The sequence below is a fragment of the Scyliorhinus torazame genome, chromosome 24 (assembly GCF_047496885.1).
Source record: "Scyliorhinus torazame isolate Kashiwa2021f chromosome 24, sScyTor2.1, whole genome shotgun sequence".
Taxonomy (NCBI): domain Eukaryota; kingdom Metazoa; phylum Chordata; class Chondrichthyes; order Carcharhiniformes; family Scyliorhinidae; genus Scyliorhinus; species Scyliorhinus torazame.
This window is the reverse complement of record NC_092730.1, coordinates 13,358,683-13,377,697: the sequence shown is the minus strand read 5'-3', so window position 1 is coordinate 13,377,697 and position 19,015 is coordinate 13,358,683. Positions and strand designations below refer to the sequence as shown.

Sequence of the window (19,015 nt, the reverse complement as noted above, 5' to 3'; positions counted from 1 at the left end):
TACCTCTGTCCAGCCTGTATACCCAGTCACTGTACCTCTGTACAGCCAGTATACCCAGTCACCGTACCTCTACAAAGCCTGTATACCCAGTCACCGTACCTCTGTACAGCCTGTATACCCAGTCACCGTACCTCTGTACAGCCTGTATACCCAGTCACCGTACCTCTGTACAGCCTGTATACCCAGTCACCGTACCTCTGTACAGCCTGTATACCCAGTCACCGTACCTCTGTACAGCCTGTATACCCAGTCACCGTACCTCTATACAGCCTGTATACCCAGTCTCTATGCTGCCTGTATACCCAGTCACCGTACCTCTGTACAGCCTGTATACCCAGTCACCGTACCACTGTGCAGCCTCTATACCCAGTCACCGTACCTCTGTACAGCTTGTCTACCCAGTCACCGTACCTCTGTACAGCCTGGATACCCAGTCACCGTACCGTTGTACAGCCTGTATACCCAGTCACCATACCTCTCTACAGCCTGTATACCCAGTCACCGTACCTCTGTACTGATGTATACCCAGTCACCGTACCTCTGTACAGACTGTATACCCAGTCACCGTACCTCTGTACAGCCTGTATACCCAGTTACCGTACCTCTGTACAGCCTGTATACCCAGTCACCGTACCTCTATGCTGCCTGTATACCCATTCACCGTACCTCTGTACAGCCTGTATACCCAGTCACCATACCACTGTACAGCCTGTATACCCAGTCACCGTACCTCTGTGCAGCCTGTATACCCAGTCAGCGCACCTCTACACAGCCTGTATACCCAGTCACCGTACCTCTGTACAGCCTGTATACCCAGTCACCGTACCTCTGTACAGCCTGGATACCCAGTCACCGTACCGTTGTACAGCCTGTATACCCAGTCACCATACCTCTCTACAGCCTGTATACCCAGTCACCGTACCTCTGTACTGATGTATACCCAGTCACCGTACCTCTGTACAGACTGTATACCCAGTCACCGTACCTCTGTACAGCCTGTATACCCAGTCACCGTACCTCTATACAGCCTGTATACCCAGTCACCGTACCTCTATACACCTTGTATACCCAGTCACCGTACCTCTATACACCTTGTATACCCAGTCACCATACCTCTATACAGCCTGTATACCTAGTCACCGTACCTCTGTACAGCCTGTATACCCAGTCACCGTACCTCTGTACAGCCTGCATACCGAGTCACCGTACCTCTATACAGCCTGTATACCCAGTCACCGTACCTCTGTACAGCCTGTATACCCAGTCACCGTACCTCTATACAGCCTGTATACCCAGTCACCGTACCTCTGCACAGCCTGTATACCCAGTCACCGTACCCCTATACAGCCTGTATACCCAGTCACCGTACCTCTGTACATACTGTATACCCTGTCACCGCACCTCTGTACAGCCTGTATACCCAGTCACCGTACCTCTGTACATACTGTAGACCCAGTCACCGTACCTCTGTACAGCCTGTTTACCCAGTCCCTGTACCTCTATACAGCCTGTATACCCAGTCACCGTACCTCTGTACATACTGTAGACCCAGTCACCGTACCTCTGTACAGCCTGTATACCCAGTCACCGTACCTCTATACAGCCTGTATACCCAGTCACCGTACCTCTGTACAGCCTGTATACCCAGTCACCGTACCTCTGCACAGCCTGTATACCCAGTCACCGCACCTCTGTACAGCCTGTATACTGAGTCACCGTACCTCTGTACAGCCTGTATACCCAGTCACCGTACCTCTATACAGCCTCTATACCCAGTCACCATACCTCTATACAGCCTGTATACCCAGTCACCGTACCTCTGTACAGCCTGTATACCCAGTCACTGTACCTCTGTACAGCCAGTATACCCAGTCACCGTACCTCTACAAAGCCTGTATACCCAGTCACCGTACCTCTGTAGAGCCTGTATACCCAGTCACCGTACCTCTGTACAGCCTGTATACCCAGTCACCGTACCTCTGTACAGCCTGTATACCCAGTCACCGTACCTCTGTACAGCCTGTATACCCAGTCACCGTACCTCTGTACAGCCTGTATACCCAGTCACCGTACCTCTATACAGCCTGTATACCCAGTCTCTATGCTGCCTGTATACCCAGTCACCGTACCTCTGTACAGCCTGTATACCCAGTCACCGTACCACTGTGCAGCCTCTATACCCAGTCACCGTACCTCTGTACAGCTTGTATACCCAGTCTCCATACCTCTGTGCAGCCTGTATACCCAGTAAGTGTACCTCTGTGCAGCCTGTATACCCAGTCACCGTACCTCTGTACAGCCTGTATACCCAGTCACCGTACCTCTGTACAGCCTGTATACCCAGTCACTGTACCTCTGTACAGCCAGTATACCCAGTCACCGTACCTCTACAAAGCCTGTATACCCAGTCACCGTACCTCTGTAGAGCCTGTATACCCAGTCACCGTACCTCTGTACAGCCTGTATACCCAGTCACCGTACCTCTGTACAGCCTGTATACCCAGTCACTGTACCTCTGTACAGCCTGTATACCCAGTCACCGTACCTCTGTACAGCCTGTATACCCAGTCACCGTACCTCTATACAGCCTGTATACCCAGTCTCTATGCTGCCTGTATACCCAGTCACCGTACCTCTGTACAGCCTGTATACCCAGTCACCGTACCACTGTGCAGCCTCTATACCCAGTCACCGTACCTCTGTACAGCTTGTATACCCAGTCTCCATACCTCTGTGCAGCCTGTATACCCAGTAAGTGTACCTCTGTGCAGCCTGTATACCCAGTCACCGTACCTCTGTACAGCCTGGACACCCAGTCACCGTACCGTTGTACAGCCTGTATACCCAGTCACCATACCTCTCTACAGCCTGTATACCCAGTCACCGTACCTCTGTACTGATGTATACCCAGTCACCGTACCTCTGTACAGACTGTATACCCAGTCACCGTACCTCTGTACAGCCTGTATACCCAGTTACCGTACCTCTGTACAGCCTGTATACCCAGTCACCGTACCTCTATGCTGCCTGTATACCCATTCACCGTACCTCTGTACAGCCTGTATACCCAGTCACCATACCACTGTACAGCCTGTATACCCAGTCACCGTACCTCTGTGCAGCCTGTATACCCAGTCAGCGCACCTCTACACAGCCTGTATACCCAGTCACCGTACCTCTGTACAGCCTGTATACCCAGTCACTGTACCTCTATACAGCCTGTATACCCAGTCACCGTACCTCTGTACAGCCTGTATACCCAGTCACCGTACCTCCTTACAGCCTGTATACTGAGTCACTGTACCTCTATACAGCCTGTATACCCAGTCACCGTACCTCTATACAGTCCGTAGACCCAGTCACCATACCTCTGTACCTACTGTATACCCAGTCACCGTATCTCTGTACAGCGTGTATACCCAGTCACTGTACCTCTATACAGCCTGTATACCCAGTCACCGTACCTCTATACAGCCTGTATACCCAGTCACCATACCTCTATACAGCCTGTATACCCAGTCACCTTACCTCTATACAGCCTGTATACTCAGTCACCGTACCTCTGTACAGCCTGTATACCCAGTCACCGTACCGCTGTACAGCCTGTGTACCCAGTCACCGTACCTCTATACAGCCTGTATACCCAGTCACCGTACCTCTACAAAGCCTGTATACTGAGTCACCGTACCTCGAGACAGCCTGTATACCCAGTCACCGTACCTCGGTGCAGCAAGTATACCCAGTCACCGTACCTCTATACAGCCTGTATACCCAGTCACCGTACCTCGGTGCAGCCTGTATACTGAGTCACCGTACCTCTGTACAGCCTGTATACCCAGTCACCGTACCTCTACAAAGCCTGTATACTGAGTCACCGTACCTCTATACAGCCTGTATCGCCAGTCACCGTACCTCTATACAGCCTGTATACTGAGTCACTGTACCTCTATACAGCCTGTATACCCAGTCACCGTACCTCTGTACAGCCTGTACACCCAGTCACCGTACCTCTACACAGCCTGTATAACCAGTCACCGGAGCTCTGTACAGCAAGTATACCCAGTCACCGTACCTCTATACAGCCTGTATACAGAGTCACTGTACGTCTATACAGCCTGTCTACCCAGTCACCGTACCTCTACACAGCCTGTATACCCAGTCACCATACCTCTGTACAGCAAGTATACCCAGTCACCGTACCTCTGTACAGCCTGTATACCCAGTCACCGTATCTCTATAGTCTGTATACCCAGTCACCGAACCTCTGTACAGCCTGTGTACCCAGTCACCTTACCTCTATACAGCCTGTATACCCAGTAAGTGTACCTCTGGACAGCCTGTATACCCAGTCACCGTACCTCTATACAGCCTGTATACCCAGTCACCGTACCTCTGTACAGCCTGTATACCCAGTCACCGTACCTCTGTACAGCCTGTATACCCAGTCACCGTACCACTGTGCAGCCTCTATACCCAGTCACCGTACCTCTGTACAGCCTGTATACCCAGTCACCGTACCTCAGTACAGCCTGTATACCCAGTAAGTGTACCTCCATACAGCCTGTATACGGAGTCACTGTACATCTATACAGCCTGGATACCCAGTCACCGTACCGTTGTACAGCCTGTATACCCAGTCACCATACCTCTCTACAGCCTGTATACCCAGTCACCGTACCTCTGTACTGATGTATACCCAGTCACCGTACCTCTGTACAGACTGTATACCCAGTCACCGTACCTCTGTACAGCCTGTATACCCAGTTACCGTACCTCTGTACAGCCTGTATACCCAGTCACCGTACCTCTATGCTGCCTGTATACCCATTCACCGTACGTCTGTACAGCCTGTATACCCAGTCACCATACCACTGTACAGCCTGTATACCCAGTCACCGTACCTCTGTGCAGCCTGTATACCCAGTCAGCGCACCTCTACACAGCCTGTATACCCAGTCACCGTACCTCTGTACAGCCTGTATACCCAGTCACTGTACCTCTATACAGCCTGTATACCCAGTCACCGTACCTCTGTACAGCCTGTATACCCAGTCACCGTACCTCCTTACAGCCTGTATACTGAGTCACTGTACCTCTATACAGCCTGTCTACCCAGTCACCGTACCTCTATACAGTCCGTATACCCAGTCACCATACCTCTGTACCTACTGTATACCCAGTCACCGTATCTCTGTACAGCGTGTATACCCAGTCACTGTACCTCTATACAGCCTGTATACCCAGTCACCGTACCTCTATACAGCCTGTATACCCAGTCACCATACCTCTATACAGCCTGTATACCCAGTCACCTTACCTCTATACAGCCTGTATACCCAGTCACCGTACCTCTATACAGCCTGTATACCCAGTCACCGTACCTCTATACAGCCTGTATACCCAGTCACCGTACCTCGGTGCAGCCTGTATACCCAGTCACCGTACCTCTATACAGCCTGTATACCCAGTCACCGTACCGCTATACAGCAAGTATACCCAGTACCGTACCTCTACAAAGCCTGTATACTGAGTCACCGTACCTCGAGACAGCCTGTATACCCAGTCACCGTACCTCGGTGCAGCAAGTATACCCAGTCACCGTACCTCTATACAGCCTGTATACCCAGTCACCGTACCTCGGTGCAGCCTGTATACTGAGTCACCGTACCTCTGTACAGCCTGTATACCCAGTCACCGTACCTCTACAAAGCCTGTATACTGAGTCACCGTACCTCTATACAGCCTGTATCGCCAGTCACCGTACCTCTATACAGCCTGTATACTGAGTCACTGTACCTCTATACAGCCTGTATACCCAGTCACCGTACCTCTGTACAGCCTGTACACCCAGTCACCGTACCTCTACACAGCCTGTATAACCAGTCACCGTACCTCTGTACAGCAAGTATACCCAGTCACCGTACCTCTATACAGCCTGTATACAGAGTCACTGTACGTCTATACAGCCTGTCTACCCAGTCACCGTACCTCTACACAGCCTGTATACCCAGTCACCATACCTCTGTACAGCAAGTATACCCAGTCACCGTACCTCTGTACAGCCTGTATACCCAGTCACCGTATCTCTATACAGTCTGTATACCCAGTCACCGAACCTCTGTACAGCCTGTGTACCCAGTCACCTTACCTCTATACAGCCTGTATACCCAGTAAGTGTACCTCTGTACAGCCTGTATACCCAGTCACCGTACCTCTATACAGCCTGTATACCCAGTCACCGTACCTCTGTACAGCCTGTATACCCAGTCACCGTACCTCTGTACAGCCTGTAAACCCAGTCACCGTACCTCTGTACAGCCTGTATACCCAGTCACCGTACCGCTGTACAGCCTGTATACCCAGTCACCGTACCTCAGTACAGCCTGTATACTGAGTCACTGTACCTCCATACAGCCTGTATACGGAGTCACTGTACATCTATACAGCCTGTATACACAGTCACCGTACGGCTATACAGCATGTATACCCAGTCACCGTACCTCTATACAGTCTGTATACCCAGTCCCCGTACCTCTGTACAGCCTGCATACCCAGTCACTGTACCTCTATACAGCCTGTATACCCAGTCACCGAACCTCTGTACAGCCTGTATACTGAGTCACTGTACCTCTATACAGCCTGTATTCCCAGTCACAGTTTACAGGCTTTGTAGAGGTACGGTCACTGGGTATACAGGCTGTATAGAGGTATGGTGACTCAGTATACAGGTTTTGTAGAGGTACGGAGTCACCGTACTACTATACAGCCTGTATACCCAGTCACCGTACCTCTACAAAGCCTGTATGCTGAGTCACTGAACCTCTATACAGCCTGTATACTGAGTCACTGTACCGCTATACAGCCTGTATACTGAGTCACTGTACCGCTATACAGCCTGTATACCCAGTCACCGTACCTCTGCACAGCCTGTATACTGAGTCACTGTACGCCTATACAGCCTGTATACCCAGTCACCGTACCTCTATACAGCCTGTATGCCCAGTCACTGCACCTCTGTACAGCCTGTATACCCAGTCACCCTACCTCTATACAGCCTGTATACCCAGTCACCCTACCTCGATACAGCCTGTATACCCAGTCACTGTACCTCTGTGCAGCCTGTATACCCAGTCACCGTACCTCTACAAAGCCTGTATACTGAGTCACCGTACCTCTATACAGCCTGTATACCCAGTCACCGTACCTCTACAAAGCCTGTATAACCCAGTCACCGTACCTCTGTACAGCCTGTATACCCAGTCACCGTACCTCTGTACAGCCTGTATAGAGTCACTGTACCTCCTTACAGCCTGTATACTGAGTCACTGTACCTCTATACAGCCTGTATACCCAGTCACCGTACCTCTGTGCACCCAGTCACCGTACCTCTATACAGCCTGTATACCCAGTCACCGTACCTCTGCACAGCTGTATACCCAGTCACCGTACCTCTGTACAACCTGTATACCCAGTCACCGTACCGCTGTACAGCCTGTATGCCCAGTCACCGTCCCTCTGTGCAGCCTGTATACCCAGTCACTGCACCTCTGTACAGCCTGTATACCCAGTCACCGTACCTCTATACAGCCTGTATACCCAGTCACCGTACCTCTGTACAGCCTGTATACCCAGTCACCATACGTCTGTACAGCCTGTATACCCAGTCACCGTACCTCTATACAGCCTGTATACCCAGTCACCGTACCTCTATACAGTCTGTATACCGAGTTACCGTACCTCTGTACAGCCTGTATACCCAGTCACCGTACCTCTGTACAGCCTGTGTACCCAGTCACCGTACCTCTATACAGCCTGTATACCCAGTCACCGTACCTCTATACACCCTGTATACCCAGTCACTATACCTCTGTACAGCTTGTATACCCAGTCACCGTACCTCTATACAGTCTGTATACCCAGTCACCGTACCTCTGTACAGCCTGTATAGAGTCACTGTACCTCCTTACAGCCTGTATACTGAGTCACTGTACCTCTATACAGCCTGTATACCCAGTCACCGTACCTCTGTGCACCCAGTCACCGTACCTCTATACAGCCTGTATACCCAGTCACCGTACCTCTGCACAGCTGTATACCCAGTCACCGTACCTCTGTACAACCTGTATACCCAGTCACCGTACCGCTGTACAGCCTGTATACCCAGTCACCGTCCCTCTGTGCAGCCTGTATACCCAGTCACTGCACCTCTGTACAGCCTGTATACCCAGTCACCGTACCTCTATACAGCCTGTATACCCAGTCACCGTACCTCTGTACAGCCTGTATACCCAGTCACCATACGTCTGTACAGCCTGTATACCCAGTCACCGTACCTCTATACAGCCTGTATACCCAGTCACCGTACCTCTATACAGTCTGTATACCGAGTTACCGTACCTCTGTACAGCCTGTATACCCAGTCACCGTACCTCTGTACAGCCTGTGTACCCAGTCACCGTACCTCTATACAGCCTGTATACCCAGTCACCGTACCTCTATACACCCTGTATACCCAGTCACTATACCTCTGTACAGCTTGTATACCCAGTCACCGTACCTCTATACAGTCTGTATACCCAGTCACCGTACCTCTGTACAGCAAGTATACCCAGTCCCGTACCTCTGTACAGCCTGTATACCCAGTCACCGTACCTCTGTACAGCCTGTATACCCAGTCACCGTACCTCTATGCTGCCTGTATACCCATTCACCGTACCTCTGTACAGCCTGTATACCCAGTCACCGTACCTCTGTACAGCCTGTATAGAGTCACTGTACCTCCTTACAGCCTGTATACTGAGTCACTGTACCTCTATACAGCCTGTATACCCAGTCACCGTACCTCTGTGCACCCAGTCACCGTACCTCTATACAGCCTGTATACCCAGTCACCGTACCTCTGCACAGCTGTATACCCAGTCACCGTACCTCTGTACAACCTGTATACCCAGTCACCGTACCGCTGTACAGCCTGTATACCCAGTCACCGTCCCTCTGTGCAGCCTGTATACCCAGTCACTGCACCTCTGTACAGCCTGTATACCCAGTCACCGTACCTCTATACAGCCTGTATACCCAGTCACCATACGTCTGTACAGCCTGTATACCCAGTCACCGTACCTCTATACAGCCTGTATACCCAGTCACCGTACCTCTATACAGTCTGTATACCGAGTTACCGTACCTCTGTACAGCCTGTATACCCAGTCACCGTACCTCTGTACAGCCTGTGTACCCAGTCACCGTACCTCTATACAGCCTGTATACCCAGTCACCGTACCTCTATACACCCTGTATACCCAGTCACTATACCTCTGTACAGCTTGTATACCCAGTCACCGTACCTCTATACAGTCTGTATACCCAGTCACCGTACCTCTGTACAGCAAGTATACCCAGTCCCGTACCTCTGTACAGCCTGTATACCCAGTCACCGTACCTCTGTACAGCCTGTATACCCAGTCACCGTACCTCTGTACAGCCTGTATACCCAGTCACCGTACCTGTGTACAGCCTGTATACCCAGTCACCGTACCTCTATACAGTCTGTATACCGAGTCACCGTACCTCTGTACAGCCTGTATACCCAGTCACCGTACCTCTACACAGCCTGTATACCCAGTCACCGTACCTCTGTACAGCCTGTATACCCAGTCACCGTACCTCTGTACAGCCAGTATACCGACAGGTATACAACACTATTGATCCTTCACTTATCCTTTCACTTACCATCGGACTTTCTCTTTTGCTGGGTCACCACTGCTTTTGCCTGAAAGAGGAGGAGATTGGTCATGTAGCTGCCACATCATTCTACTCATCAACACTGACGGTTCTCACACAACCTCACCAGCATCTGACAACATCCACAGCCAACCCTCCTACTCGAGAAACGGGATCTCCCTTTTACAGGGTCGGAATAAATCCGGGATCTACGCTACCCTTTTGGGCTGCCTGGCTCGGAGCAAGAGAAAACCAGGGTGACGTGGCTTTCCCAGGATTCACCAGAGCAGAAACACCCTAATGGACCAAAAGGGCCTTAAAATTGGAGCAACGGGGTGGCACGGTGGCACACTGCTGCCTCATGGCACCGAGGACCCTGGTTCGATCCCAGCCCAGAGTCACTGTCCCCGTGGCTGTGCGGGTCTCAGCCCCACAACCCAAAGATGTGGAGGGTAGGTGAATTGGCCACGCTAAATTGGCCCTTAATTGGGAAAAACAAACGGGGGCTACAATTCCTGCTTCAATGCAACTTTAGCTCACTTCATCACATGCTTTGGTGTCGCTATCCCAGCTTGGATTGAACTGGGCAAGAGAGCTCACATGAATCTGTACTCTGCCTCCATAAAACCTCCTGTAGCAGGAAGGAAATCTCTGTTTTTCTACATGCGGAACCAGCATCTCTGGAATATCTAGTCGGAAACTGCACTGGGACTGGGGCGGAAGCCAAAAAAATGTTCTGACTCCTCACAATACTAGCCTAGAAAATAGGCATATCATTACATGGTGGTGGCTGGAAATCTGTGTGGGTAATCACAGGCAGGAGCCGACCAACTCTTCAGCAGGCCTACAGCAACGGAGTTTGGCAAAACTCACCTCAGCCAGTGACTCTGTTTATTCTCCCGCTCTGCTGAACTACTCCATACTCCCCTCCAAACCAAAATAAGATCCTGGTCACACCCACCTAATGCATAAATCGCACAGAACTCTTCAAGACCCGGACTGTAACAGCGAATGTGAAGATTGAAGGAGAGCACTGAGAATCCAGAGAGCAGAGTGGGGACGGCAGAATGAATGAGGAGTGGGGAGGGCGGGGAATGAGCACGGGTAAGAGGGGTTGAAGAAGAGGGAGAGTGCAGGAGGCTGGAGAACGCATGAAGTGCGGGTTAACAAGTGGCTGGCGAGAGCTAGGAGAATGCTGGATAACAGGGAGTTGGAAGAATGGGGAGCAAAGAGAAAAGGGAATGCACGTTGAGGAACTGGGAGTAAGGTGTGGAGAATGAGAAGTGATCGGAGGCTGTTGAGATGCAGGTAGAGTAATCCACAGCAGAGCTTACCTTTTTAATTGCAGCCCAGTCCTCCAAGATATCAATGTCTCGTAGCATGTAGACAATGTACGGACGTGCACTGATGTTAAGGATGAAGACCAGAGAATATTAATGTATTTATGCCTGTAATTCACGTTCTATCCCACACCACATCCTAAAAGAGGGGAATAACTGTCCCATGAAAGGGATATGATCACCCCTCAAGTATCCGCTACAGAGATCCGCAGCAGCTTCACATCTCAGGAACACCTCAAAACTCTTCACATACAAGGATCAATCAGAAGTACAGTGACACTCGTTACATATCTCACTATCGGCATTCTGGGGAATAACCCGTTAACAAAGAGTCAGTCTGACCAAGAGTTATCCAGACTGTAAATGTTAGCTAACTTCTCACTGCGCACGTGCCGTCAGACCTGCTGAGATTGTCCGGCACTTTCAGTTTTTGTTTCGGATTCCAGCTTACGCAGTCATTTGCTTTAACCGGTTAGTCTAGTTTTTGGAAGGGAGGATCAAGCAGTTTGGCGAGGGACCAAGCGGCTGCACCTCTATACTGGAGCAGCAGAAGCGAGGAACGAGCAGCAATCCAGAGTGCGAGACATGCAAGGTGTTAGCTGGAATAGATGTCTAAGAGCACAAGGATTGTGAGAGCGCGAGCCAAGAGTTGATTGGTCTGCTGGCAAATCTCTTGCCCTCTGAGGTACTAGTCACCATCAGTTGCACTAACTACAATTGCCACTGGAACGAGTTCTAACGTGGCGTAGCTGATGGTCAGCATTGAACTCTCATTTAGATTGCCCCTTGCACGGTCTCAGGACATCTCAAAATGCTGCACAGCTAATGAAATACTTGTGAAGTACAGTCACTGTCATAGCACAGGGAACTGCAGCTGCCAGTTTGTACACAGGAGGCTCCCAGAAACAAAAATGTGATTACCAACCAATCTGATAGCGGAGGGATAAATATTGGCCAAGAGGGGAAGAACTCCCCTGCTCACCTTCCCATCCTGGGCGGGAGCTATCTTTTGTCCATTTACAGCAGCAGAGAGAGTTCATCGGAAAGGTGGCACCTCTAAAAGTGCGGTACTTACTCCCCGAGTATTGCCCTACAGTGAGGCTTGAATGTTCGACCTTCTGGTGCAGCAATGAGTGCTACCACCGAGTCACGGCTGACATCGACAGCGCCAGAATATATTGGACTGTCAGTTTTTAATCATGGTGAAGTGTCCTAGTCCTTGGCGCGACATGCGGCCCAGAGACTGGTCTGTTCCCATTATCCAGGTGGGACTGTGCCTCCCTCCCGGAGGGAATAGACTGCAACTCTGTATAATTTGAATCAGGCACTAAATTCGAATTCAATCCATGTTCAACATACGTTACAGCTTGCTGAGCACTCACTAAGGAGGGTGACCAGGCACTAAACCCGAATTCAATCCCTGTTCAACATACGTTACAGCCTGCTGAGCACTCACTAAGGAGGGTGACCAGAGGAGACAAGAAGTGTTAAGTCAACCACTTTACACAATTAACGGAGAGGAAAGAGTGTAGAGACGCAGCGGAAAGGGTGCAGTATTATGGAGCTGCTGGGAAAGAAACTTGAGGGGATTGAAAATGGTCAAAAGGTTGAGAAATGGCAGACAGAATATAGAACATACAGTGCAGAAGGAGGCCATTCGGCCCATCAAGTCTGCACCGACCCACTTAAGCCCTGTGTAAAACAATGAAGTTATCCACTTTGGCAGGAGGAACAGGTTTGCAGAGTATTGTTTTTAAACGGTAAAAGATTAGCAAGTGTCGATGTACAAAGGGACCTGACTGTCCTCGTCAATAAGTCACTGAAAGATGACATCCGGCCGCAGCAAGCAATTAGGAAAGCTAACGATAGGTTATCCTTTACCGCAAGAGGATTTGAGTACAGGAGTAGCAAAGTCTTGTTTCAATTATATAGAATCTTGGTTAGATCGCATCGGGAGTGCTGTGAGCAGTTTTGGTCCCCTTACCCTGGGAAGAATATTATTGCCAACGAGGGAGTGCAACGAAGGTTCGACAGACTCGTTCTGGGATGGCGGGACTGGCCCATGAAGAGAGACTGGGGAAACTGGGCCTGTGTTCTCTTGAGCAGGCATTGTGAAACTCGGGGATGTGACCCGTGGGTGAGTTGCGGGCGGGTGTCGGGAGGGTCGCGGAGCCGTCCGTCGCGGCGCTCCCGATCGCGCAAATCCGCGCGCAACAGCCGGCTTTTAATAATGCCGGCTGCAAGCAGCCTTCAAAATGGCCAGGAACAGATTTTAAAAATTTGGCCACACTGCGCATGCGTGCCCGATCATCGGTGTGCATGCGCAAATGCGCATGCGCACCGATGATCGGGCACGCATGTGCAGTGTGGCCAAATTTTTTTTTTTATGGTCGCAGCCTTTTTGTTTTTAAATCAAGTTTGGGGGGCCAAAGGGACCATTGGGGCCAAAGGGACCCAAAAACATTTCCTCCATTTTTGTCAGCAACAAACAAGGTAAGAGAAAATGGTGGGTCACGCAGGTCGGCCGGGTTGGGTCGCGATGGTCGGCCGGGTTGGGTCGCGATGGTCGGCTGGGTTGGGTCGCGATGGTCGGCCGGCGTGGGTCGCGATGGTCGGCCGGGTTGGGTCGCGATGGTCGGCCGGCGTGGGTCGCGATGGTCGGCCGGGTTGGGTCGCGATGGTCGGCCAGCGTGGGTCGCGAAGGTCGGCCGGATTGGGTCCAGAAGTTTGGCAAAAATGGGTCCCCGGAAAAAAGGTTTGAAAAACACTGCTCTAGAATTTCAAAGAATGAGAGTTGATCTCGTTGAATCCTATGAAATACGTAAATGGATATACAGGGTAGATGCAGATAAGACATTTCCCCTGGTTGGGGAGTCGAGAACCAGGGGTCACAATTTCGAGATAAGGGGGGAGACACTTGGGATGAGGAGAAAAATATTTGAAGGTTATTTTAAATGATTTATCAAAGGTTTGGAATTCTCTACCCCAGTGGGGTAGCTCCGTCACGGAGTCTGTTTAAAGCAGAGACTGACAGATTTCTAAACACCAGTGACATAAAGGGATAGCATTGGGAAAAGGCGGCTCTGAAGTGGAGGATCAGCCATGATCATATTGAATGGTGGAGCAGCTTTGACGGGCTCAGTGGCCTACTCCTGCGGTCCTGAATCAAAAGAGAGAGAAACGGGTGAATGAAAGACAGGAAGAAAGAGAATATAGGAATTTTCAAAGTCTCGGACAATGGGGCAATGCTGTGAGATAGGAGTGTACAGGCATACATTACACTGAACATACAGTACAGATACAGACCATTCGGGACCAACTGTACTCTTGGCTCACACACAGAAACAAGCTCCACACACACCTCCTCCCACCTTACTTCATCACATCCCCTCTGCCTGTGCTTCTAGTCGCGTCTCCCTCACGTGTTTATTGACTAACCCTTCAAAAGGCATCGATGCTAACTGCCTCAACCTTTCCTTGTGGTGGCAAGTGCCACTTGGAGAGTGGGTCACAATGGGGAACAGTAAGATAATCCTGAACCGCCAACCATGCCCACCAGCAGCCGTGGAGCTTCACACAATGACCTGACCCACGTGCATCATAGTGTTTTAACAAATAGAGGGGAACAAACACCGGTGGTGTAGAAGGATATCAGACACAGTTGCCGCCTTTTTCTTCTTCTCTGGTTTAAAGGTGTCGCACTTCTTCTTGTTCCGTTTCCCTCGGACCTCCTCATTCCACCATTCTGACAAAAAAAAAAAGGAAGATTTTTAACTTTAAGATAATGATCAGAACCAGCTCGGTGCTGACGAAGGAGGCCATTCAGCCCATTCGCCCACAGCCTTCCCACCATGTGAATGCCCCTGGAATGTCTCCAGAGCCCCCAATCACGCCATGTCAAATGCTGTGTCCTTTCCCCCTGTCTGACCCTCAATCTCTGCCCCGCAGTTGTAGTTCAACCTGAAGTGATTGACTCAGAATCACCCCTTCCAGTCACTTCCGATTCCAATTCACCTCTTTGAAGGCTGAAGTGATGATGTTTTCCCAAATGTTCCCAGAAATCAGCCCTCGAGGGGGGGGGGGTTCAGTCCCGCTGCCTTTCTCGGCTGCTCGCTCGGGCATGATGCTCAGTAAACTTGGGTTCCGTACCACAGCGACTGCCAACACCTTCCGGTGTGCAGAGTAGGAAACAAACAGGCCGCTGAACACTTACCAGAGGTGATGTCTGTGCTCTGCTTGTCCTCTTCCAATCGCTGAATTCGCTCCAACAGCTCATTCCGCATGTTATCAAACAGCAGCAGCTTCTCACTCTAAACCCACAGCAAAATAAAAAAAGCATGGAAAGGTGAGCCTTTTAAGAAGCAGTCCGCCTGCAAACTCCCTCCGAATGTGCCGGTTTAGAGTAATTTTACTTTATAGCCTCAAATCAACCGGCCTTTTCAAACACAACTCTAAATACCAAGAGAATAACACAGAACGTTACATGGAGTGTGTGCAATGGATGTCGGAAAGTGTGCGGCGTTGCCTTGGAGGGGGTGATTGATGGGCTCTTCGCTTTTGGGTTCTGATGGGACTGCTGAATCTTTTCTGGGCCTGTCCTTTCTCCACGTCCCTTTTCGAACTTCGTGACCCATCCCTCATCACTGTGGCCTCTCTGAAGCACTGTTTTTATGATGGTAAACGGGACAGAAATCAGAAGTGCAAATTGTTGATGCGCCGGGTCGCAGGCAGCACTTGTGGACCTGTTTTCCAATGGGAATGGGAAGGTTGGAGACCAGCGACTGTCAGCTGTGTTTCGGGTTTCGATTTAGTTTGACATACTATTCTCGTTAGCACAATAAAACAAAGCAAAAATTAGAACAAAATGGAAGGGGATAGGTGGTGTGTTGTCCCACTTTCCCGCCTGCCCTTACCTCCAGATGTTGCCGAGCTCCCTGCAGTTCACACTCGTACCTGTTTCGGATTACTTCCAAACACAGATCTTTATATACTCCTGTCAGATGCAGAATTAGGACAAGATTCATCTCTTCAATGTGTAGTAATCTTAGCCTGCACATTCAGCCCAAGTCGGCCTCCTCCAAAGGCAACCGCGTCACTCGCCATCTAGCTATCTCTGCCCACCAGTACAGACTTCACTTGCCCACCCCCCAAGGCAAGGGACTTCACCACTGGGTGTCAACCGTCCAGCTCACAGTGTCCTCCAACTTCAGGAGCCGTGATGATCGGGGCAGACCAGAGGAAAGGTGGAATGCAGGACACGGTGGAAACCACGGTGTGACACTTGCAAAACCCATGGCGGACTAGATACCGGGCTCTATTTTTCACTTCCCCTTTCCCCATGAAGGAGCCAAATCTTGCTAGAGTTCGTAGGAACCAGTTGCACATTCCCGATGATGAACGTTCACTATTATTTCTTGCTGATCTCCCGAGACTCATGCAGACATGGGGGAGAATGTGCAAACTCCACACGGACAGTGACCCGGGCCCGGGATCGAACCCGGATCCTCAGCTCCACGAGGCAGCGGTGCTAACCACTGTGCCACCGTGCCGCATTGCCTGTTATCGTGACTTTTGGTCACAGGTGCGTGCCAATATTGACTATTCAATTTTGTCATGTCAGCTGTCACGATGAAGTTACAGCTCTGGCCACTAGGTGGTTTTATGCAGCATATCGCCAGGATCCCTTTCGCAAACTGTCCCCACCCTGTACATATATTAAAATAATTTATTCCTCAACAGTACATAGACCTAAAATAGCTCTCCCTATCGCGACAGGAGCCCCGCACAAAACTGTCCCTTGTGTCCAACAGCTTGTGGGTATTAAATTACCCCACTGATGTGACCATTACCTGCTACCTCAGTTCTGATTTTCATGTTCTTCTGCAGGACAGCCAGGGGCTCCAAGTACTCAGTTGCCTTCCCTGCGATCACCTCGTCCAGTTTGGCTTCAACCTGACTCAATCTCTCTTGGTACAGTCTGTAAAAGAGAAGTTGCTGATTTTACCCTCCATTCCCATTTTACTCTCTCTGCCCGACTTTTACTGAGCAACTTTTCAAACTGCAGCAAGTATTTCTTTGCTGGTGTTCGCCCTCCTTTCCGAAAGATGCTGACGCTCGACGAGGTGAGGGCTCTAACCTCCAGTACCTCAGCCAGGCGGGCACTCTGCGCGTGGGAACCTAGATAGTTAGTGCTGGCTAGCTATGCAACTGCGTGCAGCATCGCAGCCCAGTCTGACCTCGTCCGCACCCAATATCTAAAGGGAGTTTAAAAACGCGATCCAGTGACCTCTGCGCACGCCCTAGCCTTGCAAGTCAGGAATAGTCCCTTGGGCGATGAGGCAGGGAGCGTTGTGGAGCCCGTGCTCAAGGGAAGCAGCGCCCTCGGGACGGGAGAAAATCAGCAGTGACATATTCAAAAGAAACTAAGTGGCGTACTGTTCTTTCAGATCCGTGAACTGCTTCTCCAGGTCCGACATTTCATCCAGGCACTCGGTGCGTCGTCGCTCGCAATCCTCATCATCCATCTCTGGAAAATGAAAGGTGCCCAAGATCAAATCGATCCGAGTGATTCCGAATAAAAGTCCCATACTCGGCCGCTTTATCACCCTCCCAGACACGCACAGAATTTACAGCACAGAAACGGGCCACACAATCCCACCAAGCAATATCAATGTTTGTGCTGAATCCGAACCTCCATCACCTTACTTCATCTCGCCCTGTCTCTATGCCTTGCTCCCTCGTGTATTTATATAGCTTCTCAATCTCTCAACGTGTTTCAGCAAATTAATAAGTACGGTAGTGGCTGTTGTGTACACATCAAGAAACAGCAGGGACTCGGTTTCGAGTGGAGTTGAATGATGCACTGGGGAGAACGCCCTGTCCTGTAACATCAGGGAAGCGGGGTTTTGGTCGAAAGTCTCACGTCCCCATCAGTACATCCCAGTGAGGCACAAAACATACAACGTCCTGACTATGAGAGAAGCTGGCATAAAATTGCATCAGTAGGGAAGGTGCTGCCCCATCGGGGTGTCCCTTAATCCTGGTTAAACCGTCCACTTCCATATCCTCTGCGGATGGTCCATCACCCCTTTGAGTTAAATACTTCCTCTGCACCCTGACCAACTCCCTTCTTACTCTGAACTGCCTCATTAATGCCTCGAGTTCTTTGGAATTCAAATCTATCACCACCATGATGAAATTAAATAAAAAACATAAAGGATAACTGCAGAACATGGCCAGCTGCAAGTTCCAGTAGTTTCGTTTATTCACAATTCTGAGCTACAATTTCAGGCAGGCTCCCTCAAAGACACTTCTTTGCTGACCTGAGCTGTCTTCGCCCTCCTCCTCGGATGCAGAGGTGCTGCCACTCTCCTCGTCGGAGGTCTCCTCATTCTCTGGAGAATCCTGCTCCATTTCCTCATCAGCCTTCTCCTCGTCCTTTTCTTTGTCTTTCTGCCCAGGCATTGTCCTTCAAAATAAAACACAATTAACATCAAAAGGCCAGAAAATCACAATCAGCACATTTGCGTCACAGCACTGGATACTGAAGTTGCTTATTTCAGTCATTAATAATTACAGAATGTCTCAGCACTACTGTACCCCAGTGCTATACAATGACAGACCCATCCCCACCAGTACTGTACCCCTGTGTTATACAGTGACAGACCCGTCCCCACCAGTACTGTATCCCGGTGTTATACAGTGACAGACCCGTCCCCACCAGTACTGTACCCCAGTGTTATACAGTGACAGACCCGTCCCCACCAGTACTGTACCCCAGTGTTATACAGTGACAGACCCGTCCCCACCAGTACTGTACCCCAGTGTTATACAGTGACAGACCCGTCCCCACCAATACTGTATCCCAGTGTTATACAGTGACAGACCCGTCCCCACCAGTACTGTATCCCAGTGTTACACAGTGACAGACCCGTCCCCACCAGTACTGTACCCCA

At 50.4% G+C, this 19,015-nt stretch overlaps 1 protein-coding gene across 1 annotated transcript in view; it reads right to left on the bottom strand.

Moving 5' to 3' along the window:
* LOC140399899 (breast cancer metastasis-suppressor 1 homolog) overlaps positions 1–19,015 on the bottom strand; it is a 126,777-nt gene that overhangs the window by 33,382 nt on the left and 74,380 nt on the right. The window contains exons 2-9 of the mRNA XM_072489381.1: positions 18,383–18,528; positions 17,496–17,586; positions 16,910–17,037; positions 15,974–16,053; positions 15,274–15,370; positions 14,713–14,805; positions 11,055–11,119; positions 9,730–9,769 (exon numbers count right to left, since the gene is read on the bottom strand). Of these exons, the coding sequence (XP_072345482.1) occupies positions 9,730–9,769; positions 11,055–11,119; positions 14,713–14,805; positions 15,274–15,370; positions 15,974–16,053; positions 16,910–17,037; positions 17,496–17,586; positions 18,383–18,524 (736 nt within the window). The 5' untranslated portion in view covers positions 18,525–18,528. The remainder of the gene's footprint in view (positions 1–9,729; positions 9,770–11,054; positions 11,120–14,712; positions 14,806–15,273; positions 15,371–15,973; positions 16,054–16,909; positions 17,038–17,495; positions 17,587–18,382; positions 18,529–19,015) is intronic.